Source organism: Rhinatrema bivittatum, chromosome 2 (genome assembly GCF_901001135.1).
Source record: "Rhinatrema bivittatum chromosome 2, aRhiBiv1.1, whole genome shotgun sequence".
In the NCBI taxonomy this organism is placed as follows: domain Eukaryota; kingdom Metazoa; phylum Chordata; class Amphibia; order Gymnophiona; family Rhinatrematidae; genus Rhinatrema; species Rhinatrema bivittatum.
Window position 1 is genome coordinate 465,286,889 of NC_042616.1, and position 20,842 is coordinate 465,307,730.

A 20,842-nucleotide genomic window follows, 5' to 3' on the forward strand; every position below is an offset into this window, starting at 1 on the left:
TATTACATACAATAAAGAGACAAGGCATTTTGTTATGAATATAAAGATGGCCTCAACAAGAAGGCAGTATGTGTCAGGCATTAGCAGCAAAGATGTAGGAAAACAGGAGAAAGGCAAATTGGTTCCTATTGGCTAATTTTCATTCCTGGAATAGCACAGATCAGTCCATTCAAGTGGGTTTTGCATCCCTACCAGCAGATGGAGGCAGATACCTAAAAATACTTTTCAGGCACTGCTACATAACCGAGAGTTCCTCCTATACTCACTCAGTATTGACCTGTACCCAAGCCAATGTACAGCAACATTCACAACTCTAACAACTTCCCCTCCTAGGTTGAACATAGAACCTTGAATTAGATCCCCCTGAACTGGAGACCTCACATCCAAAGGGACTCGAAAACCCCAAAGGTTCAACTATACACAAAATTAAGTTCTGCATTAAAGATCTATATCAAAACATTTCAGTCTTTTTGAATCAATGAGATGGGTCTCTGGACTGATCTGTGGTATTCAAGGAACGAAAATTAGCAGGTAAGAACCAATTTTCCTTTCCTGTTCTTACTCCTGATCAGTCCAGACAAGTGGGATGTACCCAAGCTCACCCTACACTGGGCAGGAACCCGAAAGACCCGCTCACAGGACACTCAATGAAACTCGCCTTCTCTGATGCCCGCACATCCAACTTGCAATGCCTGGTGAAAGTGTGAAGGGAAGAGCATGTCACCACTCTACAGATCTCCTGTGGCGACACCAACTGACACTCCGCCCAAAAGGCCGCTAGTACTCTAGTAGAATGCACCCGCAATCCTTCCGGGACTGTCTGACCTTTACAGAGATAGGCTGAAAAAATAGTCTACTTTAACCAACGAGCAATAATGGCTTTAGACACCTTAGCTCCCTCCTTTGCACCCATGAACAAGACAGATATATGATCTGACCGACAAACTATTTGAAACCTTAAAATAACACATCAGAGAACGACGAACATCCAATAAGTGAAGTTCCTCGCATGCGCTCCCTCTGTAGGGAAATTTGAAAATCCCAGCAACTCCACAGTCTTGTTAAGGTGGAACAAAAACAGCCTTCGGCAAAAACAAGATACTGTACACAAAGAAACGCCTTCCTACGAAATGCACAGGAATGGTCACCTACAGGACAAGCCTGATGCTCTGAAATCCTTCTGGCCGAACAAACTGGCACTAGAAAAAAACCACAAAAGGCTCAAACGGAGAACTACAAAGACCTTGTAACACCAATTTAAGGTTCCATGAGAGAGACATTCTTCGCACTGGTGGTCACAAATGCTTGCCCCCCCATGAGAAAGCGTATGATACCCAGATGAGAAGACTTTCCCTGCAACTTCTCCTGAAGGCATCCCAAGGTCACCACCTGTACTCAAAATGAATTATAGGCCAGACCCTTTGCTAAAAGGCCAAGATGTGTGGAATACCACCCGCAATGGATCCAGGCCCTCTTCAATGCACCAGGACTCAAACACACTCCATACTCTGACATAAACCAGCAAACTGAATGGTCTCAGAGCCTGAAGCAATGTGGCAATAACCGACCCAGAGTACCCTTTTGATCTTAAGTTTCTCCTCTCAAAAGTCAAGCTGAGAGACAAAAGAGATCCGCCTGATCCAAAATATAGGTCATTGCCTGAGCAGGCCTTGTAGATGAGCCAAACTGATGGGTCTGACTATGGTGAGACGAATCAGATCTGGAAACCACAGATGTCATGACCACTCTGGCACTACCAACACTACCCTACCTGGATGTCGCTCTATGTACTGCAACACTCAATCTAAGAGAGGCCATGGAGAAAACACAAACAGAATTCCTGTTGGCCACGGAAGAAACAGAGTGTTGATCCCTTCAGCCCCTATCTCTCTTCTCCGACTGAAGAACCACGTTGCTTTAGCATTGCTGTGTGACGCCATCAGATCCACCTGGGGACCACCCCACCTGGCTTGAATGAGATTCCAGGCCTCCAATGACAACGCCCATTCTCCTAGATCCCAATTGCTGCCTGCTGAGATAATCTGCCTGGACATTGTCCACTCCGGCCACATATGATGCCACAATCCCCTCCAGACAAACAATTCCTAGGCCTCTAGAGTCACACCCCAACTCTTCGTCCTGCCCTGCTGATTGTTATATGCCACAGTTATTGTATTGTCCTAGAACACTCTTAACTTTCGCCCCCAGACTTGAGGGAGGAACCCCACCAATGCCCTGCAAACTGCCCTTGTTTCCAAATAATTGATAGACAAGGATGTTTCCACTGGTTATCACAGCTCTTGGGCCATCCATCTCTGACAGACCGCTCCCTAACTCCCTGAGGCTGGCATCTGTGGTCACCACCACTCAGTCCGGAACTTCCAGATCCACCCCCTTTTCCAAATTGGGTCGAGACAGCCACCACAAGAGACTAGATCTGGAGGCCCCCTGCAGCAGTAAAGGCTGATGAAACTCTTCCAACAACAGATTCCAACGAGACAGAAGCACCCTCTGGAGTGGACGCATGTGGGCAAAGGCGCATGTCACCAAATCTAGCCTGGACTCCACAGATCCCAGGTCCTGCAGATAATCCCAGGCCCTGGGCATGGTCATTCATAGTAGTTGGACCACCCTGTGACTGCAGCTTCAGAATCCTCTCTGATGTAAGAAACACCTTGCCCAGTCGGGTGACGAATCTCACTCCCATGTATTCTAATGACTAGGCCGGCGCTAAATGACTCTTTGGTAAGTTCACTACTCAGCCCAGAGATCACAACATCTCCAGTACCCTCCAAACAGACTGACGACATTCTTCCTCCGACTCTGTTCGGATAAGCCAGTCGTCCAGGTAAGGATGAACAAGAACCCCTTCCTTTCTCAGCGCAGCAGTCACCACGACCATCACCTTTGTAGAAAGTTTGCGGTGCTATCACTAACCCAAAAGGAAGAGCCCGAAACTGAAAATGCTGCTCCAGCACCATAAAGTTAAGAAACTTCTGATGATCCACATGTATGGAGATGTGCAGGTAGGCCTGTTAAATCCTATGAGGCCAGAAACTCCCCCTGACGGAATCTCGCTATCACTGTCTACAACGTTTCCATACAGAATTGTAGAACTTGCAGAGCCACATTGACCTTTTGTAGATCGAGGATGGACCGAAAAGTACCTTCCTTCTTGGGAACCATGAAGTAAATAGAGTACCTCCCTCAGCCCCGCTCTATCAAAGGCACTGGAACAATCGCGCCTAACCTCTGAAGGTGATGCAATGTATCCAGAACCACTCTTGCTTGCTGTGGGACGTGCAATGAGAGACCACAGAGGTTTCCCTGATGGGGTGTGAAAATTCTAAAGTGTAGCTGTCTTTATCACCTCCAGGACCCATTGGTCCAAGGTGATCTTGGTCCATTCCTTGTAAAACCATGTCAGATGCCCACAGACTGCTTCCACGAGGGAGTGGACCAACCTGGCTTCACTGCGAGGATTTAGTGATTCCAGTACCCTGACTGGAACCATACCTGATGAGGTCTGCGGGAACCCTGAAAAGGCTCCTGACTTCCTGATCCCTGCTTCTGCTAGGTCGCTGAAGAACTCTTGCTGAGAAAAAATTCTCTCATATCCTGAAAATGGGCGTGAATAGGGAAAGTCTTTCTGACACTTATCTTCTGGAAGCATGTTCCCCTTCAACTCCCGCAAATGCTTCATAAACTGTTCCAGGTCCTCTCCAAATAGTAGCTTTCCCTTAAAGGGAAGATTGTACAGCTGTGACTTGGACCACATAACCGTTGACCAATTCTGTAATCACAGAAGCCAGCGTGCGGACACCACCGAGGCCATATTCCTGGCCGATGTCCAGACCAAATCATACAGTGCATCTGCCACATATACAACTCTGGCTTCTAAGTGGACCATAGAATTGCCAGCAGCGATACAGCACTTTTCTTAATGCTTCTAGATCCAGCACAGACAAGCCCTCTGCAGACTACTACAGATTGCTGCTCTAAGGCTTAAGGCCAAGAACTCAAACAACCGGTATGATGTATGCATACTAATACCGGTATATAAAAGTTTTTAAATAAATAAATAAATAAATCCTCTTCAACTGGGATTTCAAACTTTCAGTCCCAAGTTTTCTTAAGTGCTGCTGACCCTGCCTTAGGCAAAATCAATAGCTTCAAAGAGTCCTCCATTAAAGGATTTAACTTCGCCATTGCCCTGGCAACTTTAAGACCTGCTTCCGGAGCGTCCCACTACTTGTTCACTAGTTTCTTAACTTTCTCAGGCAGAAGAAAAGCTATCGGTGGACCTCGAGGTCCATCTAGGACCAGGTCCACCCCTTCACTATCTGATTCCTCATGGAATACCTTAATACCCAGCTCCTTGAGTACCTGGGGAATGAGGGATCTCAACTCCTCTTTGTGGAACAGCCGAACCACCTGTGGATCATCTCCCTCTGCAATCGGAATTGCCTCCAGATCAGAATCCTTGGTCCCGTCATGGTCCATCCCTGCAGTGCCGTTTGTCATCCCCAAGATCATTCACCTGGGCCCTCCTGCAAATCATCGGACACCTCCGATGCATCATCTCCAGCAGGATGGCAAAGATCCAAACAATTGAGCAGGTCCCCCAATCACCTGGCCAGGGTCCCCCTCTAGACTTCTTCGAGGTGTGCTGCGATTTCTGACCCAGGGGCCTTTTACCACTGTTTCTCTCCAGAAGCAAAATAAAATCTGTGGAAAATACTTCCACCTCGCTGCCTCTGTTGTCTGGCGCAGCCTCCCCTGACAGTCCTTCCTCCTCAGCTTCCACTGCCAGAAACAGTGGGGAAGGTAGTCTCTAGGCTCCCGCGAAGCTGCTTGTCTCTGCCACGTGCAGCCTTCCTGCCTGCCATGTTAAAATCTCCCCTTGGAGCAACCTGTGACAGGCCCTTGCATTCGGGTGGTTCTCCTGTTGCCTGCTGCTCTCGTGGAGAGTCCCTCCCCTCCTGCAGCACAATCACTACAAAGGACAGCAGAGTTAAGCCGTGTGCAGCTACAGCCACTGGCCAGAAAGTATTTCCTGCGCTCAGCGAGAGGTGCCATTAGAGCAGTACATGCGGTGCCTACCACCCGGTCTGCCTTCCGAGACATAAAATGCAGGACTGCCTGTGACACGAGTCATCTTCTTTTAAAATGACCCCCCCCCCCAGCTCTGGATAGCAGAACCACTTGCAGCCTCTTCTTCCCCAACAAAATCTGCAGTGTAACCACCCAGCTGATGGATCAATACTTGCTTGAGCTCCTTTTCTTCTTTTTTTTTTTTTTTTTTTAAAACAGCTCACCAAGCCACAAAGCAAACCACAGACAGAATAAATCAAAACTTCCCTGGTGCTGGCTGAAGACTCGGGGAAGAAGACCTAAGGAGGAAAGAGGGATCCAGTATCCCTGGTTTTCAGACCCCTGGATGCTGTGGGATTAAGCCAAAAGGAAAATTGGTTCTTACCTGCTAATTTTTGTTCCTGTAGAACCACAGATCAGTCCAGACTCCTGGGTTTTGCCTCTTCTCCAGCAGATGGAGACAGCGAAAGCTTTACTCACACTGCCAGTTAGCACGAGGTGCCATCTGCAGTCCCTCAGTATTGATCTGTACCCAAGCCAGAAATGAAAGAAGCAAAACCATCTACCTGAATAACCACCTAGTCTCCCCTAAACGAGCAGTGGGAAGAGGAAAACCTTAAAGGTGAAACCACGTCCACACAAAACCCTGTGTAAGACTAACAAAATCTTTGCCATTCTTCAGTGTAAAAACAGAAAAAAAGAGACAGATCGAGCGGACTCTCCAATCTTTCCCTTTCCTCCAGAGGGTTGGACTCTGGACTGATTTGTGATACTACAGGAACGAAAATTAGCAAGTAAGAACCAATTTTCCTTTCCCCGATGTATCCAGATCAGTCCAGGCTCCTGGGATGAACCAAAGCTTCCCTAAGTAGGGAGGGACTGAGACAGTTCCATTTGAAGCACACATTCACCAAAGCCTCTCGCCTCTGGAGCCTGGACATCCAAACGATAATGTCTGGTGAAAGTGTGCAACGACTTCCAATCTCTTGTGGCAAAACTAGCTGACACTGGGCCCAGGAGGCCGCCTGAGAACGAGTAGAATGCTCCTGTAGCCCCTCCGGAACAAGGCGACACTGACAGATATATGCAGAACTAATAGCCTCTTTCAACCACCTTTCAATTGTGGCCCTTGATGCCTTATGACCCTTTTTGGCACCACTCTATAGTACAAAAAGATCATCTGACATGCAGAAAACCGTTCCTGACCTCCAGGTACTGCATCAACGTGCACTTTACGTCTAACCGCCGTAAATCTTTACTGTGTGGCACCAAAGGATCCAAGTTTGAGGAGGACGGGATTTCTGACTGATTTAAGTGAAAAGAGGATACCACCATGGGTAAAAAAGGAGGGAACTGTTCTCAAGTAAACTCCTTCACTCAAAATTCTCAAAAAAGTCTTCCTGCAAGTTCGGAAATTCAATGAGCCGAACAAATTGCCACCAGGAAAACCACTTTTAATGTGAGATCCTTCATAGTCGCACATCTCAGAGTTTCGAAGGGGGGGGGGGGGGGGGCGCGCACACATGCTCTTTAAGTCCACATTAAAGCTCCAGGAAGGGCATGGCTGGTGAACTGGAGGGCGCAAATGTTTCGCTTCCCGAAGGAAACACACAACGTCCGGATGAACCGCTAGTGAAATTCCTCGAACCTTACTTCGTAGACATCCTAACGCCACCACTTGTACCCTGAGAGAATTAAAGGATAACCCTTTGACCAAACCGTCATGAAGAAAGGCCAAAATAAGCACCACCGAGGCTCACCTAGGATCCAGATCACCAGGCCTCAAAAACTCTCCATACCCTTGCATAGGCGAGGGAAATAGAGGTCTTCCTAGACTGCAAGAGGGTAGCGATGACCGCGACCGATTAACTTTTATCTTTCAAAATGCTGCCTCTCAAAAGCCAAGCCGCTAGACAAAATTGATATGCCTGATCTAAATAAATGAAACCTTGGCGCAGAAGATTCGGCAAGTGAGCTAGCCACAATGGTCCGTCCACTGCTACATTGACTAAGTCAGCAAATCACGGATGCCTCTGTCATTCTGGTGCGACAAGAATCACGTCGTCTGGATGAATCTCTATGCGCTGTAAGATTTTGCCTACTAATGGCCAAGGAGGACGTTCGTTGACCAAGGTAGAATCAAGGCACCTACCCCCTCTGCTCCTCTTTCTCTTTGTCAGTTGAAGAAACACAGGACCTTGGCATTGCAGGAAGTCGCCATCAAATCAACACAGTATACCCAACCTGATTGAGCAATGCGCCTGATTGACGAGGCGCATTGCTTCTTCTGATAGCTCCCACTCTCTGGAGTCCAGCTGCTGCTGGCTTAGAAAATCTGCTTGCACTGTCCAAACCTGCAATGTGGGAGACCTCCAAGCACTCCAAATGTTGCTCCACCCAATAGAACAAAAGCTGGGCCTCCTGAGCCACCGCTCGACTCTTGGCACCCCCCTTTTGATTGATGTAAGCCAATGTTGTCGCATTGTCCGACAAGACCCTCACTAGCCTTCCCTTCACCAAGGGTAGAAATGCATATAGGGCCAATCGCACGGCTCTCGTCTCTAGACAACTGATGAACCAGGAGGCTTCCTCCGGAAACCACCGCCCTTGCACAGTCTGGTTCTGAAATATCGCTCCCCACCCGGAAAGACTTGCATCTATGGTGACGATCGACCAGACTGGAACATCCAGGTCCACGCCTCAACTCAACTTGCCCGGGAGGAGCCACCAGAAAAGACATGAACGCGCAAACTTCGGAAGAGGGAAAGGTAACTGAAAATACTCAGACAACGGGTCCCAATGAGATAGTAAAGCCAATTGAAGAGGCCTCACATGAGCAAACGCCCATGGAACCTATTCCAAGGTGGAAACTACAGACCCGAGAACTTGTAAGTAATCCCAAACTTTGGGTACTCGTTTGTCCAACAATCCGCAAACCTGAGTTTGTAATTTGGAAATCCGCTCTTCGGTGAGGAACATCTTCTCCACCTTCGTATCGAAATGCGCCCCCAGGAATTCCAAACTCTGGGAAGGAACAAGATGACTCTTGGACAGATTGACTATCCATCCCAACAATCTCAGGCGCCAGAAGACCAAAACCACTGCCCTCCGACAAAGGGATTCTGACTTCGCCCGAATCAGCCAGTCGTCCAGATAGGGATGGACCAGGACCCCTTCTCTCCAGAGAGTTGCAGCCACCATGACCATTACCCTTGGTAAATGTCCTGGGTGCTGTTGCTAGACCGAAGGACAGAGTGCAAAATTGAAAATGCTCCCCCAGAAATCCCCATCCTTCTCCTCTGCCCACGTAGGAGTCCTGAATTTTGACAGATATCTCTGATGATCGGGCCGGATTTCTATGTGCAAGTATGCTTTTGTTAAATCCAGGGATGCCAGGTACTCCCCCTTGTGCCCCAAGGAACCCTCAGAGTCACGTTCACCTTTATTAAATCGAGGATTGGACGGAACGTTCCCTTCTTCTTGGGAACTATGAAAAAGATGGAAAAGCGTCCTGTCCCTTGCTCCTCCGGGGAACAGGGACAATGACTCCCAACTTGCGCAAGCGACGAATGGTGTCTCATACCACCAGTTTCTTTTCTTCGTAAGAGCACAAGGAGACCAAAAGCCAATCTCTTAGCGGCCGAGCAAATTCTAAAGCATAACCTTGTTTTATCAAGCTTAAGACTCCCTGGTCTGATGTGATTTTGGTCTACTCCTCGTAAAACAGAGCCAGTCGTCCCCCTAGGACTGGAACAGAGGAGTGGACCGACTATGCATCGTTGGGATTATTTCGCACCACCTCCTCCCTGGGAAGAGCCATCTCTGCCAGATAGACACCCCACGAAAAGACTGACTCCAGGACTACTCTCTGCCCAAGAACTGCCTCAGAGTAGCTCCTGACGGTTTGGACACCCGAAATCTTCAACTTCCTCTGAAGTGGGAACGAGGAGGTAAAGTGCCTTTCCCTTTGGGCTTATCTTCTGGCAACTTATGAACTTTATTCTCACCAAGGAACCTGATCATCTCCAAGTCTTTATCAATGAGCAATTTCCCCTTAAAAGGCAAAGATCCCAACTGCGACTTGGAGGAAATGTTGGCCGACCAATTCCTCAACCAGAGGAGTTTATGTGGCGAAACCACCAACATCATAGTCCTGGAAGAGGTCCTGAGAAGATCATATAATACATCCGCACTGTACGCCACAATGGCTTCCAGCCACTCTGCCTGTAGAGATTCAGATTCAGACAACGACTTGTCCATCTGCAAATGCTGCACCCAACGAAGTGCTGCTCTCAACATAAAACTGCTACATATAGCAGCCCAAGCACCAAGGGTAGACACCTCAAAAAACTTCTTGAGGTGCACTTCCAGCTTCCTATCCTGAAGGTCCTTCAGAGCTGTAGTGCCAGTAACCAGAATGGTCGTCTTTTTGGTAACCACCTAGACTAAGGCATCCACCTTCGGGACCTTGAGAGGTCAAGCGCATCTTCTGGCAATGGATACAACTTATCCATAGCCCTGCTGACTATTAAACCTGTGTCTGGAATATCCCACTCCCTGAACAATAAAGCTTATGAAAAGGAAAAGACCTGGCTGGACCCTGGAGGCCAACCATGACCGGTTTTCACTGCTCCCAATTTGGAATCCTCTGAAAGGAGATCTATAACCAGTTTCTCCAGAACCGCAGGTATGAGAGGACTCAGCTCCTCCCTGTGGGACAATCATACCACCTTAGGATCATCTCCATCAACTGCCAAGCTCTTCGCTAACGCCTAACCCGGGTCCTGATCCACCACACCCGGATCAGACCCCTGAGGGTCCTGTACTTGTTGATCATCCTTTTCAGAAGCATCGGAGGAGCCTTCCGTGGCCCTCAGGACTCACCTGACCCTCGTGGCTCCCACATCCCCAGAAAGCCTGGACCCCCCTTTGCCGGCCTTATGGGAACCCCCTTTTCAGGTCTGTGTCACACAGACTTCCTGGCCTTATAGGCCTTGTGTAGTAAAAGCACAAAATCCGAAGAGAAGGAGAAGAGGCATCTGAGTCTTCTTTGGGGTTCTCCTCACTTCACAGTGGGGGCCCCCCCTCGGCATCTGGACCTCCCCTAGTGGTCCACACCTCTGGAGAAAAGGAGGAGGGGGGAAATCCCCGTCCTTCTCCTCTGCCCACGCAGGAGTCCTGAATTTTGACAAAATGGCCGCCGTTCCTGCATTCAGCGGGAAGGGATCGTCAGAGAGCTGCCACACCGGCGAAAGCCTCCCAGGCTCACGGTGCCTGGTCAATTTTTCCCCCACCGGGGAGGCATCAGGAGCACAGGCTGTCGCGTGAGAGACAGTCTCCGCAAACTGTACAAGCTGTCCCACACAGCATTGAAGTTGGCGCCAGGCAGAGAGATGGAATCGGCACCTGGCAGCGAGAGAGAAGATGGAAGAACGGGGAGAAACAGACAGAGCTGTCCAAATGAGAAGATAGCAGAGCAACCCCCCACTGCTCTGAAAAATCTCCTTTTTCCTTTTTTTCCCTAAGCTAAAACTTTAACAATGAAGAAGCACTTCCCTTAAAAATGGCTGCAGGCTCTGTCCATCCCTCAGGGCAAGTGAACTGGGCCCACCGGCTTTCAGCCCTGTCCGGCAAAAAAGGGAGCGAGCTATAAAAGGGTCATCGACCCCCTGCTCATCCACCACAAACACCAAGGGGGATGGCCCCACTAGGATCTAGCAAACCCCGGGAGGCAAGCACAGCTGAAAACTGCAGTTCTATACTTTTATTTTTTTTTTAAACTCAGACTGCAAGTTTTGCACCTCCACCATCTGCAGGAGACACTAAGGGACTGCAGGTGGCACTTCTTGTTAAGTGTCAGTAAAACTCTCTCTGTCTCCATCTGCTGGAGGGGAGGCAAAACCCAGGAGTCTGGACTGATCTGGGTATGTATAGGGAACAGAGATTTCAACCCTCCACTCGCCTGGCTCAACCTGAGGGATGGCTTGTAATCTTTAACCTCTGCTGCCATGTTTTCTCAGGATGCATCTCTTATCCTGTTTTCTATTTTTTTTTTGTCAGACTGCAGGTTTGCACTTTTACCATCTGCTGGAGAAAGAGAAATACTAAGGGACAACAGGTGGCACTCTTGGTTATGTAGCAGTGCCTTGAAAGTTTTTAGTTCTCTGCCTCCATCTGCTGGTAGGGATGCAAAACTCACTTGTCTGGACTGATCTGGGGTATGAACAGGAACATAAAATTTTCTAGAACATCTGCTATCATTGCAAATAGACTGCATACTTATCCTGTTCTGAACAGATGGATCATAGATCAATTCAAATACTAGCTTTCATTCCAAAAGTTTCTACTGCATGCATTTATTAAACAGGTTTCTGCAGTACAGAGCTGACATTGTATTGAAAGAAAAGGGTATGTCACTGGGAACTGTAGCCACATATTTAATAAAGAGCCATCCTTACTACATCGGGTCTGATCTTAAAAGTTCCACCATACTCTGATTCAATGTTCATGGAGAAGACCATATATTGATATAGTGGAGAATGAACTTCTGCTATGCCATCATCTCTTCAAATTCAAGAATTATTCTGTTCTCCAATGAATATGGATGGCTCTTGCTCTCAGTTACATAATATTTTCAGAGACTGTGCAATGCAAGAGTCAGACGGAAAGAAGATCATATTGCTGCTTCCAAAATATGCAATTGGGTGCTAAGAGGAAATGGAAATCTATGCATAAAACATTTCATTTCCAAAGATATTTACAGGGTTTCCATTTGCCATCTTTATTTGAATGCATTTAAAATGCGGAGACTCTGAAGCCTGAGACATTCTCAAAGTTTTGTCTACTTTGTCAAGTCTGCTGCTAGTGATTACAACATTTTAAAAAATATGGCAGGTGAAAACACTGTACAAGATAAATCTTGCAAGGAAAAACAATCTAAGGGCCAGAAGGGCAAGAGGGCAATATGAAGGAATGCTAGACTACAATCAAATACAAACAGTTCCATCAGATTTTCTGAGGATTATATTCCTGTCGCCCATATAGCGAAACCATGCATTAAACTAAAAGGTATTTACAATACATGTTTGTAATCTATCTGTAATGACAGTAGAGAAAGCTCCAGAAAAGAAACTCACATTCAGAGGTCAGGCTAAGCTTTAATAGCATGAATAGAGCTGTATTCATGAAGATCTAGATTTCTTTAACCTCTGCTGCCATGTTTCCTCTAAACATGTTTGTCTGTTTGGCTCATATGTGGTTTAAAATATATTTTATATTTTGCAAAGAATAAAAGTCTCTCGTAAGACACATAAAAATGAGCCAATGAGCCAAAGTTTTTCCCGCTTGGAAGCAACCTGCAGGACAACAGCAATGGCATACTCTGTAGAAGGGAAATAGATACTACCAAAACAAGTCTTGAAATAGCAAGCAAGCAACTTGGAGGTGGTCAGTGAGAGACCTGGTAAAGGGGAATCACTGTGTATCCTGTCAACCTGCTACAGAAAGCTAAAAAGCCCTAGCACTAGTGATCAGGTTTGAAACCACGCTACTGAAACAAGGACAAGTTCTATATAATTTATAAGGAAGCAGTATCAATCAGAAGGCAGGTTTTGTCTCCCTGGCACAGAATTAAGATCTGCTGTCACTGGTGCAAAGCAAAAAGGCTAAGCATTATAGAAAAGCCTAAAAAGCAGGCAACACTTAAAAAATGAAACTCACTCTCAAGCAGTGGCTGAAAATGCCCTGCATTACATGGAAAGAAGCATCATGTATTACCTTATAGTGGTAGTAGATTCATCCTTCCCCACCAGGAAGCAATGCTTGCCCTCACAGATTTGCTGCGCCCACGTCGGGTGAAGCCAAATTACTTGTGAGAAATGACCAGCATAAACCACAGGCATAATCCAGTTCTCAATACTAAGCTCACTGAAAAAAAAAAAAAAAAAAGGAAAACAACCATGTGTTGATAGTGTCAACATGTATTCCCTTCCAGCAGCACCGAAAGTGTACATGCATCAAGATCAAACTTGTGCTAAACATAACTTCCATCAACCAGGAGCCTAATGGTACAAGGAGAACAATTTTCAGGACTCCAACTATAAATTACAAAAACATCTTTTAAGTCCTTAGCATAACATTCTGAGGTCCCATATTCGGCCGCTGTGTAACTCTGCTAGTTAGCCGGATAAACGTATCCATCTAACTTACAGGTCGATACTGTAAGACCGCGGGAGAGCGGACGAACGCCCACTCTCCCGGCGCGCGCACCGGCCCCTCGCCGGTGCGGGCGATTCAGTATTTAAATGAGGTGACGCGGGAAAAACGGGGAAAAGGAGGCGCTAGGGACACTAGCGCGTCCCTAGCGCCTCCTTTTTGTCAGGAGCGGCGGCTGTCAGCGGGTTTGACAGCCGACGCTCAATTTTGCCGGCGTCGGTTCTCGAGCCCGCTGACAGCCACGGGCTCGGAAACCGGACGCCGGCAAAATTGAGCGTCCAGTTTTCGGCCCGACAGCTGCGGGCCGAATTCAAATTTATTTAATTTTATTTTTTTTTACTTTTTTTTACTTTTGGGGACCTCCGACTTAATATCGCCATGATATTAAGTCGGAGGGTGCTCAGAAAAGCAGTTTTTACTGCTTTTCTGTGCACTTTCCTGGCGCCGGAAGAAATTAGCGCCGACCTTTGGGTCGGCGCTAATTTCTTAGAGTAAAATGTGCGGCTTGGCTGCACATTTTACTTACTGTATCACGCGGGCATACCTAATAGGGCCATCAACATGCATTTGCATGTTGAGGGCGCTATTAGGTGCTGCGGGTGGGCCGCGTGTTTTCCTCCCCTTACTGAATAAGGGGTAAGGGAAAACACGCGTCCAGAGCAGGCTGACAGTGCGCTCCGACGGAGCACACTTTACTGTATCGACCTGTTAGTATATACACACACACTCATCTCACTCCCTCCCATCCCCCCACCCCTCTACCTTTCCCTCCTTTTTCCCCCACACACCCCCTCCCCCCAGACTCAAGCCATATTTTGAAACCCAATTAACGCAGAATGTTAAGCTTCTATATACCTAAATAATAAGAGATAAAGTTATCCTTTAATAGCTTGTTAAATTACTCTCCCCCCCCCACGTTATGTTCTCCAAGTTCCACACCCTGTTACAATGTAACCCACTTATCTCGTTCCATGTAAACCGATGTGATAACATGTTGAATGTCGTATATAAAAACAAATAAAATAAATATATAAATAAAATAACTGGGAGGAGCTGAATTAGTGGGATAAGTTATCCAGCTACTCTGATTGGCCCGCATGCCTGTCTTAAAGATAGCCAGATAAGCTTATCCGGCTATCTTTAAGATAGCAGGCTACAATCGGCAGCACGACAGCACTGCCGATTGTAGCCTGCTATCTTAAAGGTAGCTGGATAACTTTACCTCTTATCATCATTTAGGTATATAGAAGCTTAACATTCTGTGTTAACTGGGTTTCAAAATATGGCTTGAGTCTGTGAGGGGGAGGGGGTGTGTGGGGGATGGGAGGAAGTGAGATGAGTGTTGGTGGTCCTTAGTATGTTGCGAAGGCTTTTTGGAAGAGCCATGTTTTTAGCTTCTTTTTGAAGGTTTGTGTCGTTGGTTCAAGTCTTAGGTTTGTGGGGTGGGTGTTCCATGGGGAGGGTCCGGCTATGGAGAGGGCACGTTCCCTGGTTGAGCTGTATGATCCCGGAATGCCCCTAACTTATCTGGATAAATTCTAGCTGGATAACTTATTACCTGGCTAGAATTTAGCCAGCTAAGTGCCCAAATCTTGATTTAGCTGACTAGCTTCTGAGTCATCCGGGCTACATACTTCTGAATATAAAGCTTTATAAAAATTAATGAAAAAGGGCAGAAAGAAACATTTTGGTACCTGGGAGTAATGAGGATACTGCCAGTATTTTTTTTTTTAATTTTTCAAATCATTTTATGGTAAGCAGGAACAATACAAATAAACTCTGGCACACCAGGCCAAGCATAAATATTAATAACAGCTTACATTGTTATGAACTGTGCTGCCCGCGGGTTCCCCGCGAGCAGGCTCACTCACCATCCCTGCTTCTTCACCCGATGTGGCTGGACGCCGCCGTCGGGCCTCTCCAACGAGGCTGGAGCCGCGGTCTCGCCTGCCTCACGCGGCCCCGAGGCCGCCCGGATCGTCATCTTCGCCACGGTTGGAGCCGCGGCCCGGAACCGCCATCGACACTACAGCCATCTTCGCGACGCTAGGCCGCAAGCCCCGGTTCCATCCGGCAGCTGGAGCTGCCCCCGGGGCTCCCCGCAGTGGCTGGAGCCGCTGCCAACGTCAGGGCCTGCTCCTCAGGCCCAGCCAGCGTCTGTACGTGATGACGCTGTGCAGGCCGCTGTCCACGGTCCTGCACAGCCTTGCTTATGCTGCTCCTTAGGCGCCGGCACGCGCCACTCTGCATGATTTAAAGGGCCAGGCACAGGAAGTGTGCTGGCCCCACCTAAGGAGTGGACTTCCTGCTTGAGCCCTATAAAAGGGCTGTCTTCTCAGTCTGTGGTTGCCTTGCATCGGAGTGACATCCCCTCTGGAGGCTCCTGCCTGCCAGAACCTTGTAAGGTCTTCTGTTCTTCGTGGAGCTCCTCGTCTCGTTTGCTTTCTACCACGTCTTCGTGTCTTGATGTCTTGCCTGAGCTCCCGGTCCATGTCCTGGTGTCTCGTCATGATCTCCCACCTCCTGATGCGCCTGCCTTCCAGGATGTTCTTCCCTGCATCTTCGTCTGGTGCTCCTGAGCCTTCTGTTCCTGTAGAGCCGTGGTTCTCGGATGGTGTGTGCCTGAGAATGGAGCGGTCTACAGGTGGGATTGGTCCCTGTGCTCCTGAGCCTCTGCTCCCGCCAGCCATAGATGGAGCTTCGGGTGACATCAATTCCGTCATTGGAGTTCCTCTTTGCCTGGATCTTCCCTGCGCTTGTCCCGTTCTCCTCGTGGTCCATGACCAGCCTCTAAGGGCTGTGTAGGGCGCGCACTGGGACAGGGTGGTCCGCAACTCAGTCCCGCGGGTGGCCTGAGTAGGGCGCCCTGAGAGACAGTGCAAATGTCCTTCCTCCCAGCTGTTGTCAAGTACTGAGTGTCTTCGTCCGCGATGCCGTCGCATCAACCAAGTGTCTTCGTCCGCGATGCCGTCGCATCGACCATAGTCCTGTCTACGTGTCAAGGCCCGTTTGCCCTCAACCTCAGGCCAGGCCTGCTGCTCCATGTTGTTCCTCGCAGCAGGTCCGAAAGGGCTCGGAATGGTCGGAGACCATTCAACTTCCAACATCCTTGGGTGTTGGCCTTGGGAGCTTGCAGGCCTGGCAGAGGGTCAGACAGTCAGCCATCGTGGGACATGCCGTCAACCCTCGGCCCGGCCCTGAAGGTTTGGGCTCGGTCCGAGGCCCAAGGGCACACTAAAATACCAGAGTGTAACAGAATGCAAGGCCCTTCAAGGCCATCCTTGTCAACATACATTTATATTGTAGTCCCCCCTCCCCTCTTACAGCTTCCACCAAAAGTTCAAACAAGAGAACAAAGAGAAAATAACAGCAGCATTCACAGGTTAAGCAAATGTTCCCTGCTTCAATAGATGCAGTTATTTATTTATTATTTGTTGAGTTTTATATACCGTCATTTGGTAGAGCCATCATAACGGTTTACAATCATTAAGGATAATTAAGCACCATACTTCTCGCTTTAAAGGAAAGCAATTGGATAACCTTTTATCCTTTGAAACTTGTAAACCGTGATGATGGCAAAACCGAATGACGGTATATAAAACTCGATAAATAAATACTTATCCCATATAGCTATAAACCTTGCTTTACTTTTAAAAGTTCTGGTGTCCACATTCTCCATTTGCATTAAAGCATGCAAATTATTCCTCCATGCCCAGCACGGAGGAGAGTCAGCATCACACCACACTGAGCACATCGCCTTTTTCCCCAGCAACCAAGCCTTACGCAGAAAGAGGCAGTCCCCCCTTCCTACATCAGCAAGAACAGAAATAATGACCCTAAGTACCCCCTAGCAGAGGAACACTTAGGACATACATTAGATTGTAATAGCCCTGCTTTAAACAACCTAACTAGAGGCATATAGACTCTTACAAACCGTTACTGCGTCTCCCTCAAAGCAGCATTCCCCACCAATCCCGGTATCTTTGCAAAAGGCTGATACCCGCTGCTTCGCCGCCATTTGAATCGGAAACTCGGCTCTCCATTTTTCTAATAGAGAACCTAACTCAAGTGGGTCCTGGAGCTGGGATAGTGCCTTATATAAAATGGGAAATTGCCATTCTGCTTTGTACCCCGATTTGAAAAAAAGTCTTCAACCTGTACCTTAAATTTTTCCTGAAGGCTGGTACTCGTCAAGGACCACCAATAATGTCTCAACTGATTAGAAGCAAAACGCTGCCCCACATTCACCCCAAACTGAATTTCCATGTCTTGAGGAGAAATGAATTGTCCTTCCATTTGCACAACATGACACATCCCCTCCCATGCCCACTCAACAAAAGCTTTAGAGTGCGAACCCGGTTTAAAGCTCCCATTACCCTGCACGGGTATGAAAATAGATTCCTGGTGGCTATGGCATAACCACATAAGAAATGCATTGCGTGCCTAATGGTCAAAACAATGTAGTGCATCCTGATGTGGGCTGGCAAAGCCGAATTATCCGCATGTAGAACATGATGAAGCGCCAAAGGTGCTACCCACCCTTCTTCCAAGGTGCATGGGGTATATATAGATATATCAAAGAGCCAATCTCACAAATGACGTAATATGCAAGCTACATTATGCTGCTCTATTCTAGGGACCCCCAATTCCCCTTCCTGCCATCCCCCCAGCAGGCAGTTAATCGAAATTCGGGCTTGTATTCCCCACAGGAAAAACCTAGAAAGCATGGGATAACTAAGCCATAAATCTCTTCTTTGCAGATAAATAGGTAGGACCTGCAGCATATAAAGCCATTTTGGCCACAACATCATTTTAAAGATGCGCCCAAGTTAAGGACGATGGCAGAGAATTCCATAATAACAATTTATCTTTCATAATTTTCAACAGGGGGATACATTCAAATCATATAGTTGGGGTAAATCCAAGGTAAGAAGTAAGAACTATACCCAAATAATAGAAAGAACCATCTGCCCATCTCACTGGGAAGTCCATTCCCCACATTGACTTCACCTGTTGAGAGGAGGCCAGTGCCTCCGACTTTTCCATATTAAAGTTTAAAACTGGAAAGAGAGCCATATAAAGAGATCCTCCTGTTCAGCAACTCAGACAAAGACTCTCGAGGCTTGGAAAGATGAACTAACAAATCATCAGCAAAGGCCACTATTTAAATTCCTGATCTCGATTAGGGACTCCCCCTCTCTTATTTAATTGGATCGACCACAACAAGGGCTCCAAGGTCAAAAGAAAGAGCAAAGGTGATAGAGGGCAACCTTGACGTGTTCCCTGTTGTATATCAAACGCCTCAGTTAGTTGCCTATTAACTAAAATTTGCGCTTTGGGAGCAGAATATAATAATTTCACCACATCACAAAAAAACCCTGAAATCCCAAATTCCCCCAATAAACCCCCCCCCCCCCCCCCCCCCAGATAATCCCAATCCACCCTGTCAAAAGCTTTTTCAGCGTTAAGGCTGACAAGTAGAGAAGGAATATTAGCCTGAATGCATTGGGAAATGGAGACCAGCACCTTCCGAACATTACATGCTGTCTACACTGCACAAAGCCTACCTGATGTTCTGCTATAAGGGTTGGCAAATCAATAGATAAACGATCCGCAAACATCTCAGCCAACAATTTGAGATCAAAATTAAGTAATGAGATCAGACAGTACGATTCTAGGAGAAGCGTAGCCTGTCCCTTTTTCGGAAGGATCGTACTCAAAAGGGAAACATTGCTTCTCAACCAATCGAGTAAACAGGGCTTGCAGAGCTTGCGCAACCAGAACCTTCAAGATCTTTTAGAATTCACCACCATATCCGTCCAGTCCTGGAGCTTTGCAAAGAGCAGCTTGCCCTATTGAACCTGTATTTCCATAATGGACAATGGCACATTCAGAGCCTCCAACTGTGAGGTAGCCAACCGAGGCAAGGAAATAGTGTCAAAAAAATCCACTCTCCTCCCCACCTCAACTTTACCCTTAGCATATAGGGAGTGAAAAAATTCCCAGAAAATTTTACAAAGCCCCTCAGTAAAATGTACCACTTTAGCCTGTTTATCTTTAACTGCTGTGATACATCAGGCTCCCTCTCTCCACTTAACCAAGGACCTAGCATTTTACCAGACTTGTTTCCAAACTTAAATAATTGGTATTTACAGTAAAACATGGATGCATGAGCCCTCTGGTGTAGGAGAGAATTCAGGGCTGTTCGAGAAGCCCTCTCCAATCATGAGACCTTCTTCCTCCAAGGCAGCACCGGGGCTGCCAGTCTGAAGTTGGGACTTGGCTACTATGTCCCTGAAGGTCTCATCTATATACCTCTCTGTCTGCCTCAGCTCCTCCAGGTCTGCCACTCCAGCCTCCAGAGATCGGACTCGTTCTCTGACAGCCAGGAGCTCTTTGCATCGCATGCACATGTACAACTTCTCACAGCAAAAGACTGTGAAGCCCCCCTCTTGCTGCTGGACTGCTGCCTTCATCTCAATTTTGATCAGTTCCTAATTAAAATTTAGGTTGCTATGGGAGTAGGAATGTGTCTAACGTCCTTTAAATGTATTAGTGAATTCACTATATGTCTGGTAGTGGCCTACTGGGGTCTGATCAAACTCTCAAAGTTTTTGTTGTTGGTAAATTTAAGTGTCACAATACTAACTAGGAGGAACCACAGAGGACTATATTTTTTAATTTCTCATGAGCCCTTGACTCGTGGATTGACTTTACACCACATCCAGGGCTGGAGTTAAATTTGCCATGTTAAAAAGTGTATGTTGAGCGCCTAGAGAATTTTTGCATTGGGGGGGTAATAGCTAATAGCCTCACCTACATGGGATTTACATGCGATGAGTGCTATTGGCTACGCATTTGTTTGGGCACGCGTTTTAGACACATCAATCTCCTGATTGCATCGGGTATTGGTCTAGCATGTAAACCTATGCGCTAGGCTGGGTGCACTTTATTACATCGGCCCTCTTTGGGGAAACCCAGCTAAAACAAAAGAGAAAGATAGCCAATCAACAAACTTTATAGTTAATTGAACAGTTTGAAAATTCACCCTCCTCCCCCCCCAAGTGGAGCTCAGAATGGGACAAGGGCAGCATCCCTTCCTTCAAGGGTGCCCGACGAACCGCTGGGTAACATTCAAAAACCAAGCTATGACAACCCAGGGTCTCCCTTGGTTCTCCAGCTGTGGCCCCAGTCTAGGCGCCCGCTCAATTATTTAATTTATTTAAGCATTTTATATACCGAAATTCCAAAGGAAGATCACAACAGCTGCAGCTCTGTAACCAGCCACGTCTCCAAAAAAATCTCAGATTTATTTCCCCTAAATCTAGTTTCCTAGATTGGATGCAGACATTACATTGATATTAAAACAATTATAGTGTCAATAACACAAAGGAAAATAGCTTTTTCAGTAGAGGGTGCATCACCAACTGTTACTGATACTATAATTCTATTTAATTTTCTTGGTCACAACTGTTACAAGATTAATATAGAACTGCTTTTAAAAAAACTAAGCAGGCCTAGAAACATGCTGTGG

At 47.2% G+C, this 20,842-nt stretch overlaps 1 protein-coding gene across 4 annotated transcripts in view; it reads right to left on the reverse strand.

Moving 5' to 3' along the window:
- C2H5orf22 (chromosome 2 C5orf22 homolog) overlaps window positions 1-20,842 on the reverse strand; it is an 84,153-nt gene that overhangs the window by 47,784 nt on the left and 15,527 nt on the right. For all 4 annotated transcript variants that reach the window (XM_029590502.1, XM_029590499.1, XM_029590500.1 and 1 more), the window contains exon 3: window positions 12,871-13,020. In XM_029590502.1, coding sequence (XP_029446362.1) covers window positions 12,871-13,020 — 150 coding nt within the window. The remainder of the gene's footprint in view (window positions 1-12,870; window positions 13,021-20,842) is intronic.